Source organism: Arvicola amphibius, chromosome 6 (assembly GCF_903992535.2).
Source record: "Arvicola amphibius chromosome 6, mArvAmp1.2, whole genome shotgun sequence".
In the NCBI taxonomy this organism is placed as follows: Eukaryota; Metazoa; Chordata; class Mammalia; order Rodentia; family Cricetidae; genus Arvicola; species Arvicola amphibius.
In genome coordinates, this window is record NC_052052.2 from 39,754,562 (window position 1) to 39,777,592 (window position 23,031).

A 23,031-nucleotide genomic window follows, 5' to 3' on the forward strand; every position below is an offset into this window, starting at 1 on the left:
TATCTTGTAATCAAATCAATTGTCTACTGTTTTATATTTCTTATTCCATTTTTCACTGTGTGTGTGTGTTCCTGCATGGAGGCCACAGGACAACTTGCAGGATCAGCTGCTTCCTTCCACGCTGCGGTCCCAGGACAGTAGAAGAGTTTGTGTGGTTTTCATGTGTAGTTTCCCCACGATTAGGATATTTGCCCAAGTTTGTTGGTCTACGGCAGCCAATCACAACACACGCTATTTTCAAGACGTTCTAAAAACAAACTTGATGTCTTTTAAAAAGCTCTCTCTACACTCAGGAAAGGCCCTCCCTGTGTCAACTTGAGAGGGCAGCTGGCTGTGTGCACAGCCCTCAAAGGCAAGCTTGCCTTCTAAAGCAGCCAGCTGCCAGACCAGAAGGAAAACCAGGATAAGGATAGATACAGTTGTCCCGCTATCAGAGGAAACGGACAAGCTCGCCCCCTAGTGACAAGTAGAGACAATAGAAGGAAAAAATATTACAAAGGCACAGGCAAACACAAAGACAAAAAAGAAAACTGCACAGCCACCATGATGAATACATCCCACCCTGACAGGATCTTGAGAACAGGAACACAACAGATTAAAAATCAACTGAAACAGCTCATTCATCTGGACACTTTAGCAAGTTCAGTCCTGCCTGGCACAGTGGGCTGAGGCAGGGCTGGGAGTTTTAAGGCCAGCATAGATAGCACAAAGGCCTGTTCAAAAAAGAAGCAGCCAGACGGTGGTGGTGCGTGCCTTTAATTCCAGCACTTGGGAGGCAGAGGTAGGTGGATCTTTATGAGTTCAAGGCCAGCCTGGTCTACAAGGCAAGTACTGGGATAGCCAGGACTGTTCCACAGTGAAACCATCTCGAAACACTCTGCCCACACCCCCGAAAGGAAAAGGTTCTGTTCAGTGGACAGCTTTGTGCTGTCCTGTCAGATCCCGAGCGGCAGCTGCTTCAGGAGTCTGTCTTCCCATGAGGAGCAGAAGCAGCTGAGGAGGGTAATTTTGGACAGTAAATGTCTTGTCTAGAGGAGGGGATGCTTGGGTTTTGTTTCCTAACTGCCAGGCATAATATAACCACCTTCAACCTTCATTTGGCACACAGCTCCTGATCCCTATAAATCTGTCGAAAGGCCTGACTGGAAAGGCAAGGAGCCCACACCGTGGTTACATAAGGCAGAGGGCGGCAGTCGTGACTACGGCTGTTCTTAGCTCCTCAAAACCTCTGTTATGCAAATTAGGACACTTTCTAATTTTCAACCTCTTCTGACTGATTCTTTGAGGCCTGTGGCTGCTAAATTTCCAAGCTTCTTTTTGTTTCCCCAACCCCAAAAGGCTCCTCAGTTTGCCCCTATTTTTCAGAGGTCCAGTTTAGAAATTAAGGCTCCCATAATACATGTGTCTTCACAGAATACACACAAAGGATTATTTACTAAAACTCACACTTCCAGCCATTCCCAGCAGGTGACACTCTGGAGCAGATGGCACTGACTGACCTCCAAGGGCTCATCTGCTTTCAAAGAAGGGGTGTCAGTGTCAAGCTGTCCGTTGCTTGGGAGGGTGGGCCACACATTACCCAAATGTTAAAGGCTGGACGTTTTTCTGTTGTTCTTTGTGGAGCTGCTGGGCCCTATTTTTCAGCATTTCGGCCTTGGCCTCGTCCTTATCAACACCATCCCCCAGTTTATACATGCGGCTGGCATTGGCGCAGGCCCAGATGTGGCCCAGGTCACAGGCCTTCATTGAATATTTACACGCCAGAGCCATGTCCTTGGGAAAGCCAGGGGCACCCTGTAGAAACATGGCGCTGAGGTTGAAGCAGCTGGCTGCATAGCCGCCATCACAGGCTCTAGTGTAGTAGTCCCTGGCCTTCCCCAGGTCAGGCTGGCCGTCTTCGTTGACCTGTCCGTCGTGTGCCAGGAGCCCAACATTGTGACAGGACTCCACAGACTTCTTCCCTGGCTTCTCGCAGGCCTTCAGAAAGCAGGCAGATGCAGCCTTCAGGTCCTGAGTCAGGCCACCTACGGACATAGAAAACAAAGGAAAGGTACACTCAAGGGCTGGGCAGACAGCTCAGTGGTAGAGCTCTTGCCTAACAACATCAGAGGGTCTGGGTTCAATCCCCAGTACCTCCCCACACCCCAAACCAGGGCTGAACCTATTTGTGTCTGGCCAAGGTTAGGGAACCATCCCTGAGTCAAGCCCTGGGAGCTAAAGAAAGATGGGGGAAGGGAGCCATGGACTGTTTGGTTCACACAATCTCTTATGAGGAAGCCAAGCCAGGAAGAGACAAGTCAGCTTAGAGCACCAGAGACTACCACGTGGGGCTACGGTGAGAACACTGCATTTTTAAAATAAGCAACTGAATGTTTCTTAATCTAAATACACAGTTGGCCTCCATATTTATGAGCTCTGCATACGCAGATCTCATCAGTTATGAACACGATTACAGCATTCAACCCAGACACCAGCTGCAAATATAACCAACCACGGACTGAAAATATTCAGGGAAAAAACATGTCTGTGCTAAAAATGTATAGACTTTCCCTGTCATTCCCAGCACAGTGTATGGTACAACTATTACAGCAGTGTTTATACTGCATTAGATAGCACAGCTAGAAATGATTTGAAGGGAGGGAAGGATGTGCGGGTGTTTATGCCAATTCTCTGTGCACAAGATCTGGAGTACCTGAAGGAAGACTCTGATCCTATGAAGCTCCTGGAAATAATCTCCCAGGGCAGAGCAACAACAACAACAACAAGCTAAAGCTAAGGTGTGTGTGGTGCACACCTTTAATCCCAGCACTTGGGAGGCAGAGGCAGGGGGATCTCTGTGAGTTCCAAGACAGTCAGAGCTACCTAATAGAGAGACCCTATTACAAATAAAACAAAACAAACTAAAAAAAGGACAGAAATGACTTGGAGCTGGGAATGGTGATATATGCCTATAATGTTATATTACCCTAGCACTGAGGAAGTAGAGGCAGGAGAATCCAAAGTTTGAGATCACCTAAGCTACATAATAAGGTTGTTTCAAAAAAACAAGTAGCAATCAACCTTTTCTTATTTACGCACAGTATGGTGGTATGAAAGCAAATGCCCCTCAAAGGGAGTGGCACTATTAGGAGGTGTGGCCTTGTTGGACAAAGTGTGTCACTGTGGAGGTTGACTTTATATATATGCTCAAGTCACACCCAGGGAGACCTGCACAAGATAAAGAACTCTCGGCGACCTATCCAGCACATGACAGCCTGCATGCTACCATGTCCCATGATGATAATGGACTGGACCTGAGTTGTAATCCACCTAATTAAATGTTTTCTTTTATAATAGTTGCTATGGTCATGGTGTCCCTTCACAGAAGAAGGAATCCTAACAGGCAGAAATTGGTCGCAGGGACTGTGGTATCGCTGTGATAGGTCGGATCATGTTTCTATTTGGAGTGATAAGGACTTCGTGAGTTTGGGTTAGCAAAGCAGTGGAATGCATTAAGTGCTGCTAATGAGCCAGACTAGTAAGAGCAGGGGAGACAGCGGTGCTAGGAGCTATTTGAACCATGGGGTCCTGGCTCAAGAGGTTTCAAAGGAAAAGAATATTAATATGTAGCCTAGAGATAGTTCTTATGATATTTTGGTGAAGATTTTGCCTGTTTTTTGACCCTGTCTGAAGACTCTGCCTGAGACAAAAGTGACAAGGTTAGCATTGATTCCGATGGCAGAGGAAATCTTGAAACAGCCTAGTATTGTTATTGTATGGTTATTACTGGTCACTCTTATAAAGGTTTATAATGAGAAGGAGCAGGCTGAGCATGGAAAAATATTTGAGAAAAGGAACATCAGAAAGTGGAATGACTTGGGCAGTGATGGCGCACGCCTTTAATCCCAGCACTTGGGAGGCAGAGGCAGGAGGATCTCTGTGAGTTCGAGGCCAGACTGGTACCAGGACAGGTCAGGCTCCAAAGCTACACAGAGAAACCCTGTGTCTTAAAAAACCAAAAAACCAACCCCCACCCCCACCCCAAAAAAAAAGTGAAATGGAAGGAATTTCTCTGGCCAAGGAGATAAATGGATTAAGAAATGGAATAAAGGGAGTGGTGACCTCAGGACAAGATCCCACCTAGCTAAATTTCCAACTTGTGAAAAGGAATTAAAGAAAAGCTTAGAGCTGTATGTAGTGACGCAGGCCTTTAATCCCAGCTGAGAAGAGAGAAGCTGGAAGATCTCTTGAGTTTGAAGCCATCCTGGTCTACAGATCCAGTTTCAGGACAGCCAAACTTAGGCCATGGAAGAAAATTATCAAAACCAGAAAGTTGATGAAGATGTAACTGAATGAGCCATGTTCCAGCCCCAGCAGAACTTGGCAACTTGAGACACATGATTCTGGCTTTAGAGTTAAAGACAGAAGAAAGGGGCTATGGAATTCGCCTCTGTGTCTATGGAAAACCGCTGAGACCAGACATGTGTCAAGGGGGTCCCTGAATGAAGGCCTAGAGAGGGTGTTTTGTGAAGCTGTGAAGTTGAAGCTTGGATTGCATTGGAGACCCCAGGATACTGGAGATGCCAGAGCCATGGGATACCTGCCAAGAAAAGCTGCTAACAGGAAGTAGAACCAGTCCAAGAGGACTGCAGTCAACAAAATTGAAAGGACTGGAGATCTGAAGAGCATTTTGACATGGAGATGCAGAGTTTGGAGTTTGCCCAGCAGGTTTTCGGTCTTTTCTGGTCTAATATTTCCTCACTATGCTTCCTTCCCTATGTTTTGGAATGGTAATATATAACACGTGCCATTATATGTTGGAAGTATGTGACCTGCTTTTTGATTCTGACTTACATGGGATTACAGTTAAGAGATTGCGTGAATGTCAGAAGAGACGCTGAACTTTCTAAACTTATTTTCTGAGTACAGGTGAGTGCCTGCATGTATATATGTGTATCACATGCATGCCTGGTACCTGCAGAGGCTAGAAGAGGCATCAAACCCCCTAGAATTGGAGTTATGGATAGCTGTAACTGCCATGTGGGTGCTGGGAAAGAAACCCAGGTCTCCTATGAGAACAGCCAGTTGAATCACTGAGTCATTGCTCCAATCCTTTTCGGAGTCTCTGTTGGGTTACTTACCCTGAAGAAAGCTAAAGGCAGATCATTAGGAGACTCGAGCACAGCAGGGGGACATGGAGAGCTCAGTCACTGGGATCAGAGTCCCCAAACAGCAGCTGACCGAGCCAAGGCCTTTGCAATCAGGCCAGTGAGTAAGTCAGCATCTAAAGGGCAACTTCAATCACACCTTCCAACCACTGCAGTACTACTTCCCTTGCCAGTGTTTTGACCAAGACACCCAGCTAAACCAACCCCAAATTCCTAACCCATAGAAGCAAAGAGGGAACCTTGGTATCTGGCAAAAACTTAGCATTACTTAAGATCTAATGCCAACTGGTGCGTGAGAAGAAATATAAGGGCAGGATTACTCAGTTCTGTGCTCGGCTTTACTGTATTTTATTTTAAATTTTATTTAGAGTGTTCTGCCTGTGCATATGTATGTGCACCATGTGTGCACCTAGTGCTGGAGGTCAGAAGTTGAAGTCCCTGGAACTGGAGTTACAGACGATTGTGAACCTGGGTCCTCTGCAAGAACAAGTGCTTAACAGCTGAGCCACCTCTACAGCTCACATACTAATATCTTTACCTGAACTGCCCAGAGTAACTCTATTTTGTCCTAGTTTATCTAATGACACCCAACTGTTCCCCAGCACCCCCAGCGCCACATCCTGCCGAGCAGAACGTTCTCATGCGGCTTCCGGAGGGCCATTGTCTCACAACATCAAACAAACTGTTCTAACAAACTGACCTCCTCACACAGGCACACAGACATCCCACCCCACCCTCCTCCCGTGCCTCTGACGTGATGTGATTGTGTTCTGGATATTAGAACCCCACCATGCTTCAATTTAGGTGGAGTTCTTTCTGGTGTGAGCCTGTTTTCGGTCAGTAGCAAATAAAGGATTCTTCATTGGTCTTGTATTCTCAGTGGTCTGTAATCTGCTCAAGTATGTGTTTCATACTGATACTCTCTATCTTTCACAATAAAACTATGGAGCAAGAACTATTTCATTTCTTTTTCTTTTGAATTCTGAGGCAGGATCTCAATCTGTAACCCAACTACATTAAGTCCAGGCTCTGTAAACCCCAGTTTACTGGTGCTAAAACTGGAACACGGAGTTAAAAGTGACTAGCTAAGATTGGGATGGTTGTCATGCCTAATTGTCAGGGGTCATACAAGGGAACCAACAGGCAGTATGGAACCCATGGAACAACGGCTGGGCGGTCAGCAATGCCATGTCCCAGTGAGCCTTCAAGCGGTAGAGCCACAGGGACTACATGTCGTGAGGACCTCATGCTGCTATTGAGCACAGCTCTGCTCACTGCCCATCATAATCTATGAGTTACATGAAAACTCTCCGGGGGTTTCTAGTCCCTCACTGGGCAGTGTTACTGGTACTTAAAATAACAGTGATCGACTTTTTCCAAACATTACTGCTGGAGCAGACTGACGACTCAACCACCATTCTGAGAAAGAATCTAGACATATGGATTGCTGGTAATATTAGGTTAAGGTGTTTTTGTTAATGGCTTTGAGGAAGAAAATCTTGGGGGACAATTTATAACGTTTAGAAAGACACACTTTAAATAGTTGAATAAAGGACTCACTGATGTCAGGGAACAAAAACAATTGCAGCCTGGCCACTGCTGGCTGACGTACCTTTCCTGCGACAATAGCCTGATGATCAAAGACGATGATTAATTACTTGTAACCATTTCTGCTCCCAACTTCCTGATAGGATTTAATAAAAAAAACTGTTGATGAGTGGATATGCACCCTGAGGACTTAAAGTAGAAATGAATGATTGTTTTTCATATATGGAAGTTTAGATTTGTGATTCTTTTCAGATTTTTATAAGATTACCTTTTGAGATAATTAAATAACTGATTTTTTTTATTTTTGTTTTTTGGTAACTGCAAAATGCAGCCTGCTGGTAAAAGAATTAGCTGAGAAAGGTACTGTTGGGAATATTATTTTAAGGTATGTTACTTTTGTTTATGTTGCATTTGTTTAACTCCATGAAGCTGTGATACCTTTTCTGTCTAGAAAACCTGATGATCTGAATGGCTAATAGCAAGGCAGGAGAAAGGATAGGCGGGGCTGGCAGGCATAGAGAGCAGAGAACGAGAACACTGGGAGGAGGGATTTGGAGTAGTAGCCCAAGAAGGAGGAGGACACCCTTCAGGGGCCAGGCACCCAGCTACACAGCAATCCAGAGTAAGAGTAACTCTGTCTCAAAAAACCAAAACTCATCCATCAAACGAACAAAAGCTAAAAACAAACAAACAAAAAACCCAAAACAAAAGAAAAAGAAAGAAAAAGAAACGTCCTACAGGGTAGCCCTACAGCCTGATCTTACGCAGGCATTTTCTCAATTGGGGTTTTCTCCTTTCAGAGGACTCTAGCCAGAGCAGCCAACAAAACTAGAGTAAAACCCTATCCTAAATAATGAGCTAGACCTGGTAGCCCACGCCTTTAATCCCAGCACTCAGAAGGCAGAGGCAGGTGGATCTCTGAGTGTGAGGCCAGCTTGGTTTACAGAGTGAGTTCCAGGACAGACAGGGCTGTAGAGAGACCCTGTCTAAAAATATTTTAATCATGAGCCAGACACATGACTTGCTGCTGCCAACTCTGACGACCTGGGTTCAATTCCCAGAACCTACACGGTGGAACTAGAAGTTGGAGAACCAACTTCTGTTAGTTGTCCTCTGATCTCCACATGTAGAACATGGTACATACCTGCCCCACACCAAAATAAAAAAAGTAAACGTAACTTTAAAAACTTCTTTAAGAAGAAAATTAATTAGCTCAAGGTCCCACAATGTGCAAACAGTATCCTCAAAGGCTGCTTCACTTAAAGGACCACTCTCTCCCACCACCTCTCTGCTGACCCCTGCCTGTACTCTGAGGCATGTGGAGACGGGCATATTACCTTTTCCAGTCACGTAATAGGCTCCCAGTTTATAGCAGCTGTCACTGTGCCCGTTGTCCTCACAGTTGAACTTTAGTACCTTGGCAGCTTCATCAAAATTCTTCTGGATCCCCTCCAGATAGTCCACCAGCCGATAGCAACCTAGGAGAGGGAAGAGTTGCTCATGCCAGCTGCTGCTGTTCAGTGGGTCCAGGTAGAACCAGATAAGAGCCTAGCTCTTACTCAAATGCGGCAAGCAGGCTTAGCACAGAAACGCACAGCGTCCAGCCCCTCCTACAAGGAAGGGACCATGTCTCCCCACGGCCAGCAATATATGGATCAGGAAGACTGATCCCAGCAATGGCTCTACCATTGCCAGCTCTTCTGATCCCTGGACCAAACACTGGCTGACTTCCATGATTGACATGCTGCTAGCTTTGAAACCTCTCTGTAAGTTCTATAATGAAAACATTAAAACCTACAAGGGTTAGGGAGCTCCTCTTGAGCAGCAAACAAGAAATGAGGAGGCCCTTACTCCCTGGCCCGGCTGGAAACCTGAAGCCCAGAAAATAGAACTGGAAGCTACCACAGTGGTGGGGAATAGGTTTCCTTCCCTGGGTGTCCCAGTCCAGGCCAGCCTCTGAGCATTCTCAGCAACTTCAAAGGCCATTTCTCATTCACTTCCGGCCAACAAACAGTTAAACATATACACACTATCTTATGTGTAAAAGTATATACCAGATACATGCCTGTTGGGAATATTGTCATTTTGCCCTCCTAAAATTTATACTCTAAGTTAGGTGATGGTGGCACATGCCTTTAATCCCAACAATTGGGAGGCAGAAGCAGGCGAATCTTTGTGAGTTCAAGCCAAGCCTGTCTACAGAGCTAGTTCCAGGACAGCTAGGGCTGTACACAGAGAAACCCTATCTTGAACAACAACAACAAAAAAAAAAATTATACTCTAAACCAGGCATGCCAATTCAAGCCTGTAATCCCAGCACTCACAAGGTGGAGTCAAGATAAGGAGTTCAAGGTCCTCTGCAACCTAGTCAAAGAGTACAGCTCTGGCTAAGGAGGAAATACAGTAAGGAAACCCAAGGTTTTCAAACAATAAATGTTATAACTGAAATAAGCCAGGATGATGAGAAAGTTTGTTGTGCATTTTAAGAGAACGGTGAACATAGTTTGGGCCACCAAGGACAATGAAAGCTGAGCTGAGACCTGACTGTGGAGAAAGCACAAGCTACTTAAAGACACTGATGGGCTGGAGGTGCTGCTCCATGGCAGAGCAGAGTACAAGGCCGCGGTGGTTCCATTCCCTAGCACGTCCAGAAAGACAACCAAGTGGAAAGGGGCAAGAAAGTCCTGGAGAAAAAGCCTGTGAATACAAACAGGTGGAAGAAGAAATGAACCTTTCACAGGCCTGGTAGAATGTGGCTGAATTAAAGAGGCAAGAACTTATAAAACATCAGTGCTGTGGTGTGCAGCTAGGCTGTGGTGTGCAGCTAGGCTGTGGTGTGCAGCTAGGCTGTGGTGTGCAGCTAGGCTGTGGTGTGCAGCTAGGCTGTGGTGTGTAGCTAGGCTGTGTGCAGCTAGGCTGTGTGTAGCTAGGCTGTGTGCAGCTAGGCTGTGTGTAGCTAGGCTGTGTGCAGCTAGGCTGTGTGTGTAGCTAGGCTGTGTGTAGCTAGGCTGTGTGTAGCTAGGCTGTGTGTAGCTAGGCGGCACAGTACTTGCTAGAGTGTGGGAGGCCCTCTGCTCAATCTCTAGCCCCACAATAAAAATATAAGTAAGCTACAAAGAAAAGAACGGGCTAAGATTCGCTTTGCCTTTGTAAAAATATTACACAGAGGCATGTTTGCACCTTCCTGGATGACTACAGGATGACGGGACATTCTGAGACTGAAAATAATAACACATGTTATCTTTATTTGTTTAATTCTATTTATTTCCCTGAGACAGGGTCTTATATAGCTTAGACTGGACCCGAACTCACTGTGTAGCTGAGGCTGTCTGTCCCTGACCCTCCCTGCCCCCACTTCCTAGAGTGCCAGGGTTACACACAGGCCAGGCTTGTGTTGCCACACCCAGTTTAAGCCAGGAACTGAACTCAGGGTGAACACTAGCACCCACATCCCCAGGCCTCAGCCAGTTCTCCATTCACAGCTCTGTATATCTCCACATAACACACATCAACTACCATGAACCCCTCAAACATCTCTACAGGATCAAGACTAAATTCCTGCCTAAGGACGGACACACTGCAACCCAGGCTCCCTGTACAAACTTCATTCTGGAACCAGAGGCAGAGCACAGTGGTGAAAGAGTTGCCTAACACACGCAGAAGCCCTGGGTTTGAGTCTCAAGACTGCACTACAAAAATTAATTTGACTTAATTCTGACAGATCCTGACTTTGACCTTCCAAAAGAGAACTCTGTTTTCTCACCTTGCTTCCACTGACTACAAAATAAATTAAACACTAGGAAAACAAGTCTGCTTCTCTGGGCGTCAATCAATCCTACACTCAACCACCTCACTACACACAAGATGCCAGTTCTGTCTCAGATCTTTTCATTAGCTATTACCTCTGCTTGGCAAAGACCTATAATGGTTTGTCCCCTCTTTTATAAGTTTATTCAAAAGCCATTCAATTGTGCAGTACCAGTTCTTTTATCCTAACCTGACTCTCATTTACTATTAACACATATTTCGCTTATTTCCTATGCGGGCTCACCATTGCATCTCCGGTCCTTCCACCCTAAACCCGACCACGCCGGGTCTAGCCTGAGGGCTCCGCCCCTCCGCAGAAGCCCCGCCCCCGGTACAACCCAAGTTCCCGCCCACAGCTTGCTAGTGTCCCTGACCACGTCCTCAGGCGTCCTCCACCCGCCACGTGACCGCGTCCTAGCCAAAGGCTCGCGCCCCTTCTCGGCATCCCCGGCTGCGCGGGCGGCGCTCACCATCCGGGTCCTTCTCGCGGTAGCACTGGTAGTGACACTCCACCTTCATGTTCTCCAGGAAAGACTTCACCTGCTCCTCGTCTTGGAAGTCAACCAAGCCCGCCATGGCTCCGACTCCCACGAACCTGGAGGTGGCCCCGCCCCCAGATCACGTGGGCTGACCAGTGGGCGGGGCTTGACGCAGCGCGTGTGAGGTCAGCGCCCAGCGGGCCTCCGGGATACCGACGCTCCCAACAGCCTTTGCGGTGGGGGCGGCCTTCTTCCCGATTTCGTGGTCTTTGTGGAAGTCTCCCTACCGATAGTGTACCTCCGCTCAGCAGAGGTAATTCTGCCCCATAGTGGTTTTCTCCCTGCAGTCGGGATCAGCCAGCCCTCCTGCAGTCCCACTTCTAAAGCCGAGACAGCCGGGATCTCCGGTCCCTGCCTTCCCAGAGCTTGCAGCGTTGGGCTGGAGCTCACCGCCAAGTGCTCCCAGCCCTGCAAAATACGGAGCTTGAAATTCATCAGGAAAGCATTTGCGTACTCAGGCAGCAAGAGTTTTGAGTAACTTGTGTGTCCCACATATGGCTGGAACACCTGACAAAAATAAATCTCTGCTAGTGCCACAGGATGCATTTATCTCAATATTCTTTCTAGACCCATCAAGGTTACCACCATTAATGGCGTGGGATATGAATGTGACCGCGAGTGATGGTAGTGACGATGGTGATAGCTGGTGCCGAGTGCTGAGTATTGAATCCGGGTCTAAGAGCTTTGCACTAGCTAAACCTTTTACAGCGACAACGTACGTATGACGCTTCTTTAATAGCAGACCGGGAAACGGGTTCAGAGTTTAACTTTTTTCCAAAGAGAAAGAACGAAGAGCTAGGGCTGGAGAGATGGTTTAGTGCTTAAGAGCACTGACTGCTCTTCCAGAGGACCTGGGTTCAATTCCCAGCATACACATGGCAGGCAGTTCACAACTGTCTATAAATCCAGTTCCAGGGCGATCTGACACTTTCACAGCAGTGCACATAAAATAAAGTGAAATAAATCACAAAAAGTTAAAAAAAAAAAAAGAATGAAGAGCTAGAGAGATGGCTCAGAGGTTAAGAACTCCGGCTACCCTTACAGAGGTCTTGGGTTCAATTCCCAGCAATCACAGGGTGGCTCACAACCATCTATAATGAGATCTGGTGCCCTCTTCTGGTATGCAGGCAGAATGCTGTATAAATAATAAATATTTTAAAAATATATTTAAGTTGGTCAGTGGTGGCTCACGCCTCTAATCCCTGTACTCAGGAGACAGAGGTAGGCGAATCTCTTGAGTTCGAGGCCAGCCTCACATACAGAGGGAGTTCCAGGACAGCCAGAGATACACAAAGAAACTCTGTCTCGAAAAACCAAAAAAAAAAAAAAGAGAGAAAGAAAGAAAGAAAGAAAGAAAGAAAGAAAGAAAGAAAGAGAGGAAGAAAGAAAGAAGATGTAGCTTAGCTTGGTGGCAGAGGACTTCCCTAGTATGTGCAGGAGAGTACTAGGTTCGATCCCTAGCACCAAGCAAAAGGAGAAGCCCATCAAGATGGGGGAGGGGCATTACCTGTACTTTTTTTTGTTTTGTTTTTTATTTTGATTCTAAGTAAAACTACCCAAAAGGCAGTTCCTCCCTCCGCCCCCTGGTCTAGAGCTTTTTCGTGGAGCACAGTCCACGTTTTCCCAGTGTCCGATATAGCGTGGCTTCACCACTAACTCATTTTAATGACAGATGGGGAGCAACTTACTTCAGCTAGTAAACGTCTTTGGAAATTCCCGATTTATTTATTTATTTGGATGGTTGGTTTTGGTTTTTTGAGGCAGGATTTCTCTGTGTAGCAGCTCTGGATGTCCTGGAACTCACATTGTAGATCAGACTAGCTTTGAACTCACAGAGTTCTGCCCATCTCTGCCTCCGAAGTGCTGGGAGTAAAGGCGTACACCACCATTTTCCTTGGCATAGAATCTCACCGTGTAATTCAGGACTACCTTTAATTTGAGACAATCCTCTAGCCTCAACCTACAGAGTACTATTGCAGGTATAAGATACCACATCCAGCTACCCACATTCTTTTTCGTATCCCTGAGCACCAGAGGGAACCCTCAGGAAACATGCCCCAGGATGGGAAGGCCTGACCTTTGGTTTTGAGACTTCCTCCTTACCCTGACCTTCAAGGCCCTGTGAAATCTCATGATATCCTCTCAATAAAGTTTGACAGATACAACGACTACACCAACCCAAAATAGATCTAGAAGCTTCTTCCTCAATTTTCCATATTACTTGATATATTCTGCGTAATACATTATGAAAGGACTAGTTTTGGAGGGTAAATAGATCTTAGCTGAGAATGGCTATCCCACCCTGAGAGTGGAGCTCAGCGTTATAGCTCTTGCCCATCTTGCTCAAGATCCTAGGTTCAATCCCCAGTGGGGATGGGGGAGAAAAGTCAGTGAGATGGTGTGGTACAAACTCCCCTCCTCCCACAAATAAACAAATATAAAAGAGTCCTTATCCTGTCCAAAAGCTAGGTGTAGCAGCTGGAGGATCAGGAGTTAGTTCAAAGTCATCCTGTTTTTTTCTTCAGAGTCATCCTTGACTATATACTAAGTGGAGTCCGACCCGAGCTACTTAGTGAGACACTATCTCAAAGAAACAAACAATACAAGTCCGTGGGGGGGAGGGAGGAAGACTTCCTGTGGTGATATTTTGTTTGTGCTATAGCAAATAAAGCTTGCCTGAGGGTGAGAGTGTGGAGCGAGCCACTAGTTAGCCTTAGAGGCCAGGCAGTGGTGGCACAGACCTTTAATCCCAGCACTAGGGAGATGGAGACAGTAAGGGATATGGCTGGGCAGAGAGGAATAAAAGGCGAGAGGAGACAGGAACTCAAGGCAGTCAGTCTGAGAACTTGTAAAGACAGGATCCACGTTCAGTCTGAGCATTCTTAGAGACTGCATCTTGCTCCCTTGGCTCTGAGGATTTCGTAGAGGTAAGAACTAGTGGCTGGCTGCTCTGCTTCTCTGATCTTTCAGCTTTCACCCCCTAATATGACTCTGGGTTTTTATTATTAAGACCAATTAGAATTTGCACTACACATTTGCCTGGAATGGTCAAGGCTGGTTCACCAATACTATGAGAAAATAAAATAACAGAGCAGGAGATGTGAGGATGCTACACATAATTAAAGTCAAGGACTGGCCACAAGTACTACTTCTCATTTGGTCCTAGTATTCATGGCATTAAACTGCTGTGCAATGAGACCCACTGGGCAGTAGAGGGTTGGCAGGAATAGAGGCACCACCAGGACAAGTACAAAGTCACTTAATCATACTTTTTTGGGGTTTTTTTGGGTTTTTTTTTTTTTTTTGAGACAGGGTTTTACTGTGTAGCCCTGTATGTCTCAGAACTACTCAATAGATCAAGCTGGCCTGGAACGCACAGAGATCCACCTGCCTCTGCCTCCCCAGTGCTGGGATCCAAAGCATGCTTCAGATTTTAAAAAGAAATGTAAGATCGTAAAAAAAAAAAAAAAAAAAAAAAAAAACAAAAAAAACAGTATGCTGCTGCTTTATTTCTTTTTCAAGTTCTTTCATTATATCCGTAGGATTATTTCCCTCCGTTCTCTAGTGCTGAGATCACAGCCAGGGCCTCACGTGCTAGGCATGTTTTTCTTCCTCTGAGGCATACCCAGATCTTCTGTATTCTTCCAAATGCTCGTGTTTACTTTGTAAATGCCTCAGTTGCTCAATGAATACATTGATCTGTGTTTATCACAAATTAATCTCTTATTTTTCACCTAATAGCCCTTTTCTGTAAGTGTGATGTGTAGCTAGCAGGCGTGTTTCCAACTGCTGCAGATAAAGCGAAGCAATTTTTCTGGAAAACACTGTGAAGGAACTTGTTTTTTTGTTTCCGAGACAGGGTTTCTCTCTTTAAAAGTCCTGGCTGTCCTGGATCTCGCTTGGTAGACAAGGCTGGCCACTAACTCACTGAGATCCACCTGCCTGTGCTGGAATTAAAGGCATGTGCCACCACGCCCGGCTGAAGGAGTTTTTCTAATCCTAAAGTTCACAGCTGACGTCCCAAGTGCTAGAGGGAGGAACTCGTGCATTGCAAAGCTCACTTTCTAATTCCAGACTGAGATTGAACTGATATCCATTGGTCATTAACCACCGGTTGTGGTTAATTTACGCAATTCCCTTTGGTTGTCACAGCAGTCCCCTCACTCGTTCAATATCGTTCCTGGGTGCTTTCATAGTGACTAGGGTTTGAAGGATGCACTACTAAAAGCCAGAAGGTTTCAATCAAAGCATGCAACTCTCAGAACAGGAAAAGCATCAGCTAATACATATAATAGTTCTTGTTCTTAATGATGAAAGCCAATTAAAGCCAGTATGGGCCTGCGAGATGACCCAGGGAGTAGTGGCACTTGGTGCACAAGCCTCGTGAACTGAGTGTGATCCTTAGAACCCATGTAAAAGTGGAAGGAAAGAATCAGCTCCACACTGGGCAGTGGTAACACACACCTCTAATCCTAGTACTCAGGAAGCAGAGGGAGGCAGATCAATGTGAGTTCTAGGCCAGCCTGGTCTACAGAGCGAGTTCCAAGACAGGCTGTAATGGTAAAAGTAAAATTCTGTGAATCCCCGGTGGCTGCAGCAGAAACACTGCAGGTCTCCAAGCAGCAGCAGGCAGTGGGCCATGTGGTGGCAGGCAGCAGGCAGTAGGTCCTGAGAGCAGCCAGTCCCAGGCAGGGATGGCGCAGTTCCCTGAGTGGCTGCAGCAAGCCACAAGGAGAGAAAGAAGGACAGGCATGCCATGAGACCATGCTGCAGGTCTCCAGAGGCAGGGAACCACATGGTGGGCAAGAGACAGACAGATAGGCACACCATGAAGAGTGAGATTGGATATTTATTTAGTGGGTTATGGAGGGGTAAAGGGAGAAGGGGAGAAGAGAGGGAGAGAGAGAGAGAGAGAGAGAGAGAGAGAGAGAGAGAGAGAGAGAGAGGGGGGTAAGGGGGAAGTGGGGAGAGGCAGAAGCTGCCTCTTTGAGAGGGAGACGGAGAAGGAAGAGACTCAGGCTGCAAGCAGGAAGGAAGATCTCCCTGCCTCAGTGGACAGGGGAGGGAGTGGGTGTGGCTTTTCTCTTAAAAAGACAGGACAGACCATTACACTGGAGGCTCAGAGTACCATTACAGGCAAATTTCTTCCTAGACACCTTCAGTGGTTCTTTTTTTTGGGGGGGGGGGGTGTTCAAGACAGGGTTTCTCTGTAGCTTTGGAACCTGTCCTGGAACTTGCTCTGTAGACCAGGCTGGCCTCAAACTCACAGAGATAAACCTGCCTCTGCCTCCCTAGTGCTGGGATTAAAGGCGTGCACCACCACCACCCAGCCAGTTTTTTTCTTATGGTGACTATTACTGATCTTTGGACAGTAGTTAATAATATGAAACTGCTTCATTTAGTATTTATTGTACTTTAAAATAGCCTTTAAGCTGGGCAGTGTTGGCACGTACCTTTAATTCCTGCACTTGGGGGGCAGAGGCAGGTGGATCTCTGTGAGTTTGAGGCCAGTCTGGTCTACAAATCAAGTTCCAGGACAACCAGAACTACAGAGAGAAACTCTGTCTCAAAAACAAAACAAAACAGAACAAAAACCTAAAAACTAAAAAAATCAATTTAAAACAGCCTTTAATATGCTTCTAGTACATTGATTCTCATAATTTTTTAATTTAAAACTCTAAAAGATATTTTTTTCAAATATCAAAATCAGTTAAATATTTTTCAGCAATAACACCAAATGATTTTCGTTTTCCTTATATGGATAGACTTCAGTGCTGGCAGGAAGCAGGTCATCATCCTTACTGGCATCAGCAAAGCTGTCCAAAGAATGTAGGCTCTGAGCAGTGAACATTCAATATGACTCCTTTTCCTGGGTGGAAATGGCCAGCGGAAGATGGCTGTGGGTGTTGGGGAAGATTGTGGGGACATGAAAGGACTCTAGGGGGAGGCAGCTGAGTACTTGAAGGTGGGCCAGCGACTCTTTTTCTTTTAATTGCATCTATGTGTGTGTGTGTGTGTGTGTGTGAGGCCAGACAACTTTGAGTAGTGTTCTCAATTATCAACTGAAGTATTTTTGTTGTTGTTTTGTTTTTACATTTAAAAAAATTAATTTTGTGTTGATGAATGTTTGGCTCCTCTGTATAGATTTGCACCGGGTGCATGCCTGGTGCCTGCAGAGGCCAGACAAGATTGTTGGATCTACTAGAACTGGAGTTACAGGCAGTAGTGTGCTGTCTTGTGGGTTACCACCGAATCCGGGTCCCGGCCCTGTCCCCACTGTAGTCTTTTGTGTATAGTCCAGGTGGCCTCCAATTGTTGTGTGTTTGTTTTTGAGACAGGGTCTCAATGCATAATATCAGCTGGCCTGGAACTCACAGAGATCCTCCTGCCGCCACCCTCTCCCAACCCCAGGACACACTTCCATCACACCGTCCACCTGCTTGTACGTGTTATTAATCCAGAGGCAACACAATCCTTGAACTCCTGATCCTCCTGCTTCCACCTCCATCTCCCCAGTATTGGAGTCAAAGGCTGTTTGCTACCACACCCAGTCTAATAGTTCTAAAAAGGCATTCAGTCAAGTAAAGGTCACACAGCATACTACCAGGATCCTGCCTATTGCAGAGATCTGGACCAATTACGTTTTACTATGAGGTCATTTTGGAGGCTTGGGATTGGTGTTTGTGTCTTAACTAGCCTTTCTCAACAACGGGTATCCTAACACTCCCAGCTCCGAGTCCTTGAAGATCTCCTGGGAACCTTCTAGACTGGGCAGCACAGAGGTGGGGGTGACCTGCCTTTCCTGCTGTGGCCAGTCAAACCTCAAGCCCAGGCAGGAGCCCTTCCTCACTGCACCCTCTTCCCACCCCAGGCTATGACAGCCGCCACCCCTCCCCAGACTGCAGATCAAGAGTGATTGATTCCAAGTCATGCTATCCTCAAGTGACCTGCCTGGCCCAGAACCCTCTTAAAGAGGCAGATCTATGAACCTCCCATGCTAAGCTTGAAACTGCTTGTACCTTACTTTACAAGGGAGAGGACTGGAGTTCACAGAAGAAGAGGGTTGCAGTAAAAGTTAGTGACAGCCCTGAACTCCTTTTTTCCCCTCAGGATAGCAAGTTGTGTGGGAACCTTTCCAACTTCATATTTGGCCTACTCCACATTAGGGTGTTGTGGAAATTTATTCAGCCAATAGCCTTTGGGGGTACTAGACTTAGGGGCGTGATCTTCTGTGTGCAGACATGTCGGGGGTCCAACCCCAATATAAATTATCTCTTTGTACCGCTGTGGAGGCACAGGAATAATTGAGATACAGTTCACACAGCAATATTGGAAGGGAGTCTCGGGGTACATTCAAATCCTGAAGATCACCAGCGTTTATTCTCAAAACAGCTTTTATGTCCAAAGGTAAACTGAGCGGGAAGTTCATTAGCATTCTGTTTCCAGGGTAGGAGGATTAAAGTCACCTCAGCAACTATGGCTGCTCTGTCAGGTAGCTTAGATTAACACCTCTTCCCAGGCAGTCTCCATGATTACAAGAAAGGGAGTATAACAACATTAGCACATCCTGACCCTGGTGACAACCTGTCTGTAAGTGCTAGGTGACCTCCTCAGGTGCGACCTATGGCTTGAGAGCCTGGCCGCCATACAATGTAGAAATATGTGGCCTGTATAATATTGCCCCACACAGATGTGATCACTTTGAAGTGAAAGCAGGGGGCTCTCGTGCTCTCTCTTGGCTGATAGCCTGAGTTTGGTTCACAGCTCCCAGCACCCACAGAGCTGAGGACTGATGTGGGAGTCCCTCTGTATGCTGTGATTACCATTAATGAATTAAGAAATTGCTTTGGACCTAAAGCAAGGCAGAACTTAGGTAGGCAGGGAAAGCTAGGCTGAATGCTGGGAGAAAGAAGGGCAGAGTCAGAAAGACGCCATGGAGCCTCTGCCAGAGTCAGACTTGCCAAAACTTTGCTGGTAAGCCACTGCCATGTGGCCAAGCGGTGATTTAATTAATACAGTTTTTTTTGTGTGATTACTTCGGGTCTAAGCTAGCCTGACATCCGGAAACCAATAAGTGGCTCTCTCCTTCTACAGAGGACCGTGGCAGCTCTCTAGCCTTATTGTAAGTTTTCCCTAAATAAATATTTGTTATCCTTTATTCCAGGCTCTCATGGACTTCCTTAATTAGTACATTAGGGTCTCTTTTTCTTTTTGTTATGCCCAGATTTGCAGGTCACCCAAAAACCAACAAGGAGACACAGTCCTCTACAGAAAAGCAAAGAGTCTCTATTCTTATTCAAGTTCAAATTCAGACTCTCCATGTGTCCAATGGATTGGCACATTCAGAGAGATTTGAACTCAGTTGGGATGGGATTTTTATAATAGCAGAGGTTGGGGTGAGGGATTTCTAAGGTTCAGGACCCCTGATTGGCTGACATTAGTCTAGGGATTTCCTTTTGAAAAAGGGGCGGGTATGCTGGGCTAAGGGACGTCAGGTGATTCTATCTACAATAGTTGGAACGTTAGGAATTTCCTTTGGATGATCTGTTTCTGGGTGGTGCCTGGGTGGTCTCAGTTGAGCCTGTCATGGCTGGGACCTACACTTTTCTTTTTTTTTCTTTTTGTCTTGAGGCAGGGTTTCTCTGTGTAACTCTGGCAGTCCTAGAACCACTTGGCTCTTTTTCTTTTTAAAAACTGTTGTTTTTTTTAAAAATGCTATAAAGTCCCAGGCAGCAGCTGTAGGCAGGCAGTGGACTCTGGGAGCAGCCAGTCAGAAGGCAGAGACGACTGTGGGTCCCTGCAAAATCCCTGGGGGCCATGTGAGCAGGTGGCCGCTCACAGATCAGCGGGAGCCCAGCGGGTCGCGGTGGGTCCCAAGCAGGTCGCCCAAGATCCCTGGGCGGTTCATGAGCAGTGGCTCATCCGGGCGAGCTGGTCCCACCATGTGGCAAGCAGAGCTTGGGTTTGGGAGAGCCACCCAAGTGGGCAGGTGTGGACATGCAGTGGGTAAAAGGCACATAGACACAGTAGGCAGGTGTAGAACTGGACATTTATTACTCAGAAAAGAGAGAGAGAAGAAGGGAGGGAGAGAGGGACAGACGCACACGTGCATGCCCAGAGAGGACAGGAAGAGAGAGATTCAAGATGGTGGCAAGAGGTCAGGGGTCGCAGGGAGTGGGCGTGGGTTGACCCTTAAAGGGCCAAAGGAATAACAAAAACTATTTTTATTATTGCTGGGCGGTGGTGGCATACACTTTTAGTCCAAGCACTTTGAAGGCAGAGGCTGGGGGAATCTCTGTGAGTTCAAGACCCTCCTGCTCTATAGAGAGAGTTCCAGGACAGCCAGGGCTGTTGCCCAGAAAAACCCTGTCTTGAAAAACCAAAAAATAAAAATAAAGTATTTTAATGTCTGTCAGCATATGAGGAAAGACAGGCAGTTGTAAGTTGCCTGACATGCATACTAGAAATCAAACTTGGGTCCTTGCAAAAACAATAAGTGTTCTTAACCACTGAGCCATCTCACCAGCCTCTAGATTAGGGTTTCTTAGACTTTTTCCACTCCCAATGAAATTACCTGGCAGAGTGAGAAGGAAACACAGAACAAACAACAAACCCGCTTAGGAGTTTAATGGCGGGAGGGTGTACAGGTCTGGAGGAGAAGTCGTTGTGCAGAGAGAGAGAGAGAGAGAGAGAGAGAGAGAGAGAGAGAGTCCAGCTTTTAAAGACTACCCAGTGCATGCACACAGGGGGTTGATTGATGTGGCGCTCTCTCTCTCTCTCTCTCTCTCTCTCTCTCTCTCTCTCTTTCTCTCTCTCTCTCTCTCTATACACACACACACACACACAGATGATGGGGCTCACGCATGAGTGCAAGGGCTTAGCTGAGTCATACATGGATGATGCAACCACGCATGCGCCCGGGGCCATTAGGCTCTTCTGCCTGAGGGCTTGTCTACATATGCATGGCCCTGGAACCCAGAAGTGTCAACCTTATTGTGGCTGAAATCATAACACCCAAACTCCTTTTGTTTGGGTTAAGGCTTCACCCCAGCCCCTGGCACCCCTATGCCCAAAGAGTATGGAATGTTTGGGTTAACATTGTACCCCAGCCCCTGGCATCCATATATCCAAAAAGAGTCTAGAATGTTTGGGTGGAAAGTACCCCAGCCTCCTCCCCTGGGAGTTGCCTCAGTACAGACTCCACCCCCGAGGAAGTCTGCCAAATGGTGACCCCTTCCCAGAGATGCTCAAGACTACTTCTACAGGGTATTTAAACTGCCCCCCAGAGAACAAACACACCATTTCCTGTTCTTCCTTCCCTATCTCTTCTCTGAGAGCATCCATTAAACCTGGGCTTTTTCTAATTTGATTTGATTTGGTCTAATTTGGATTATTGTATGGGCGGAGATGCTTATTGGGCTGCAAAAACTTTTCACATTTTAGTAAAAACTTTACATGAGCCCAGGTCCATAGCTATATGTAATAGTATACAAACAAACATTTGCTGATAATAAACCATTAAAATTTTGTTTTGTTTTGTTTCTTGGTGTATATAGGGAAGTGAAACAGGGTCTCTTCAGCCATGCTGGCCTAGAACTCACAATAAAATATAATCCAGAATCAACTTATTTCAAAACCTTTTGCTGGGTGTGGTGGTTCATACCTGTAATTCCAGGACTCAACAGGTGGAGGCCAGATCAAGGTCATCCTTGAGTTTACTAGTTCTAAACTAGCCTAATTCCCTCAGACCTTATCTCAGAAAGCCAAAACAATAGACTAGAGGGATGGCTCAGTAGTTAGGAGCACAGATTGTTCCTCCAGAGGATTTAACACCCACATAGCAGCTCACTACAGTTCCTTCAGATAAAGGAATGGTAAAAGTTAAATTAAAATGTGTTTTGTGAATTTCTTTTTTTTTTTTTTTCGAATCTGGTAGCCAGGTGAACTGTGTCCAGACTTAGTGTTAGCTCTAGAGAGTGAGGCCTGTGGCCTGAATTTTACACAGAAAACTGAGAAGGCAGCTGAAGCCTTGGTTGCTGCTGTTAAACTGACAAAGCTACCTTTAGCCTAGTCCTCAGACTTACTTGCTGGCTACCTAGACAAACACTCCCCATGATCACTAAGGGCAGAGGTCTCAGGGCAACATCAGTCTTTGACTGAAAGACAGGCCTGTCAGGCCTCAGAAGATGCTGCAGATTAGGAATTTGGGGAAGACCAACCTACCTTTGCCCAGGCAGCTCGAGGCAGTTGATTCCCCAATGTCCTGTTTTGTTCTTAGTCTGAAGAGGGTCTTTGTAGCAGTTGAGGTGAAAAGCAGTTTCACTCAGTGGCTGGTGTTGCCAGTTTTGAAGGAAGTTTCAGGTGGACGTTCTTCTGTGCTCAACCATCTTCTTTTGAGGAAATGAGAGTGACAAGGGAATGATCCCAGGGCGAAATGGGAGCAGGAGAAAGGAGAAAGGGATGTGACCTTTGAGCAGGCTAAGGGAGCACAGAGGCCAGCACTGTCCTTGACGGGCCATGGAGGCCTTTGTTTAAATGCCCAAAACTGGGAAAAGGACCCTCTTAGGGGTCCAGCCATTCCATTATAGAAAATATATCTTATTTATCAAATCTCTTATTTATCTAACATTTGTTGCCATTTATCTAAGTTCTCTAGAAGCTTGATGTTGAACACTTGGCAAAAACATAACTATTAGGTGTAAATCCCTAGGTTAGCTTTTGTTAATCTGAATATATCTTTATAACCTTAAATTTTTATCATCTTATAGGATATATTTTAAAGCAGAATTGAATCACAAATACAGTACATTGTAACAGATCTAGCCATATATTTTTATTATCATACAAAAGTTCATGCCAATCCAAAATATATGAGACTCATTGCTTTCTTAGTCTAGAAGGAGATACTATGAACAGAGCTCATTGGGACTAAGAAGTGTACTCTTTAACCTTAGTGAAAAATGGCTGCCAGTCACGTGGCTGCCTACATC

The 23,031-nt window shown here is 46.1% G+C and overlaps 1 protein-coding gene across 1 annotated transcript; it reads right to left on the reverse strand.

Annotated features, from left to right (window-relative positions):
- Positions 1-739: 739 nt before the first annotated feature.
- LOC119817808 (cytochrome c oxidase assembly factor 7) lies at positions 740-11,128 on the reverse strand. Its single transcript, XM_038335221.2, has 3 exons — positions 10,973-11,128; positions 8,033-8,173; positions 740-2,024 (listed from the first exon to the last, which is right to left on the reverse strand). Exons 1-3 carry the CDS (start codon positions 11,076-11,078, stop codon positions 1,576-1,578), a joined length of 696 nt encoding a protein of 231 aa, XP_038191149.1. The 5' UTR covers positions 11,079-11,128; the 3' UTR covers positions 740-1,575.
- Between the last annotated feature and the right edge of the window lie 11,903 nt (positions 11,129-23,031).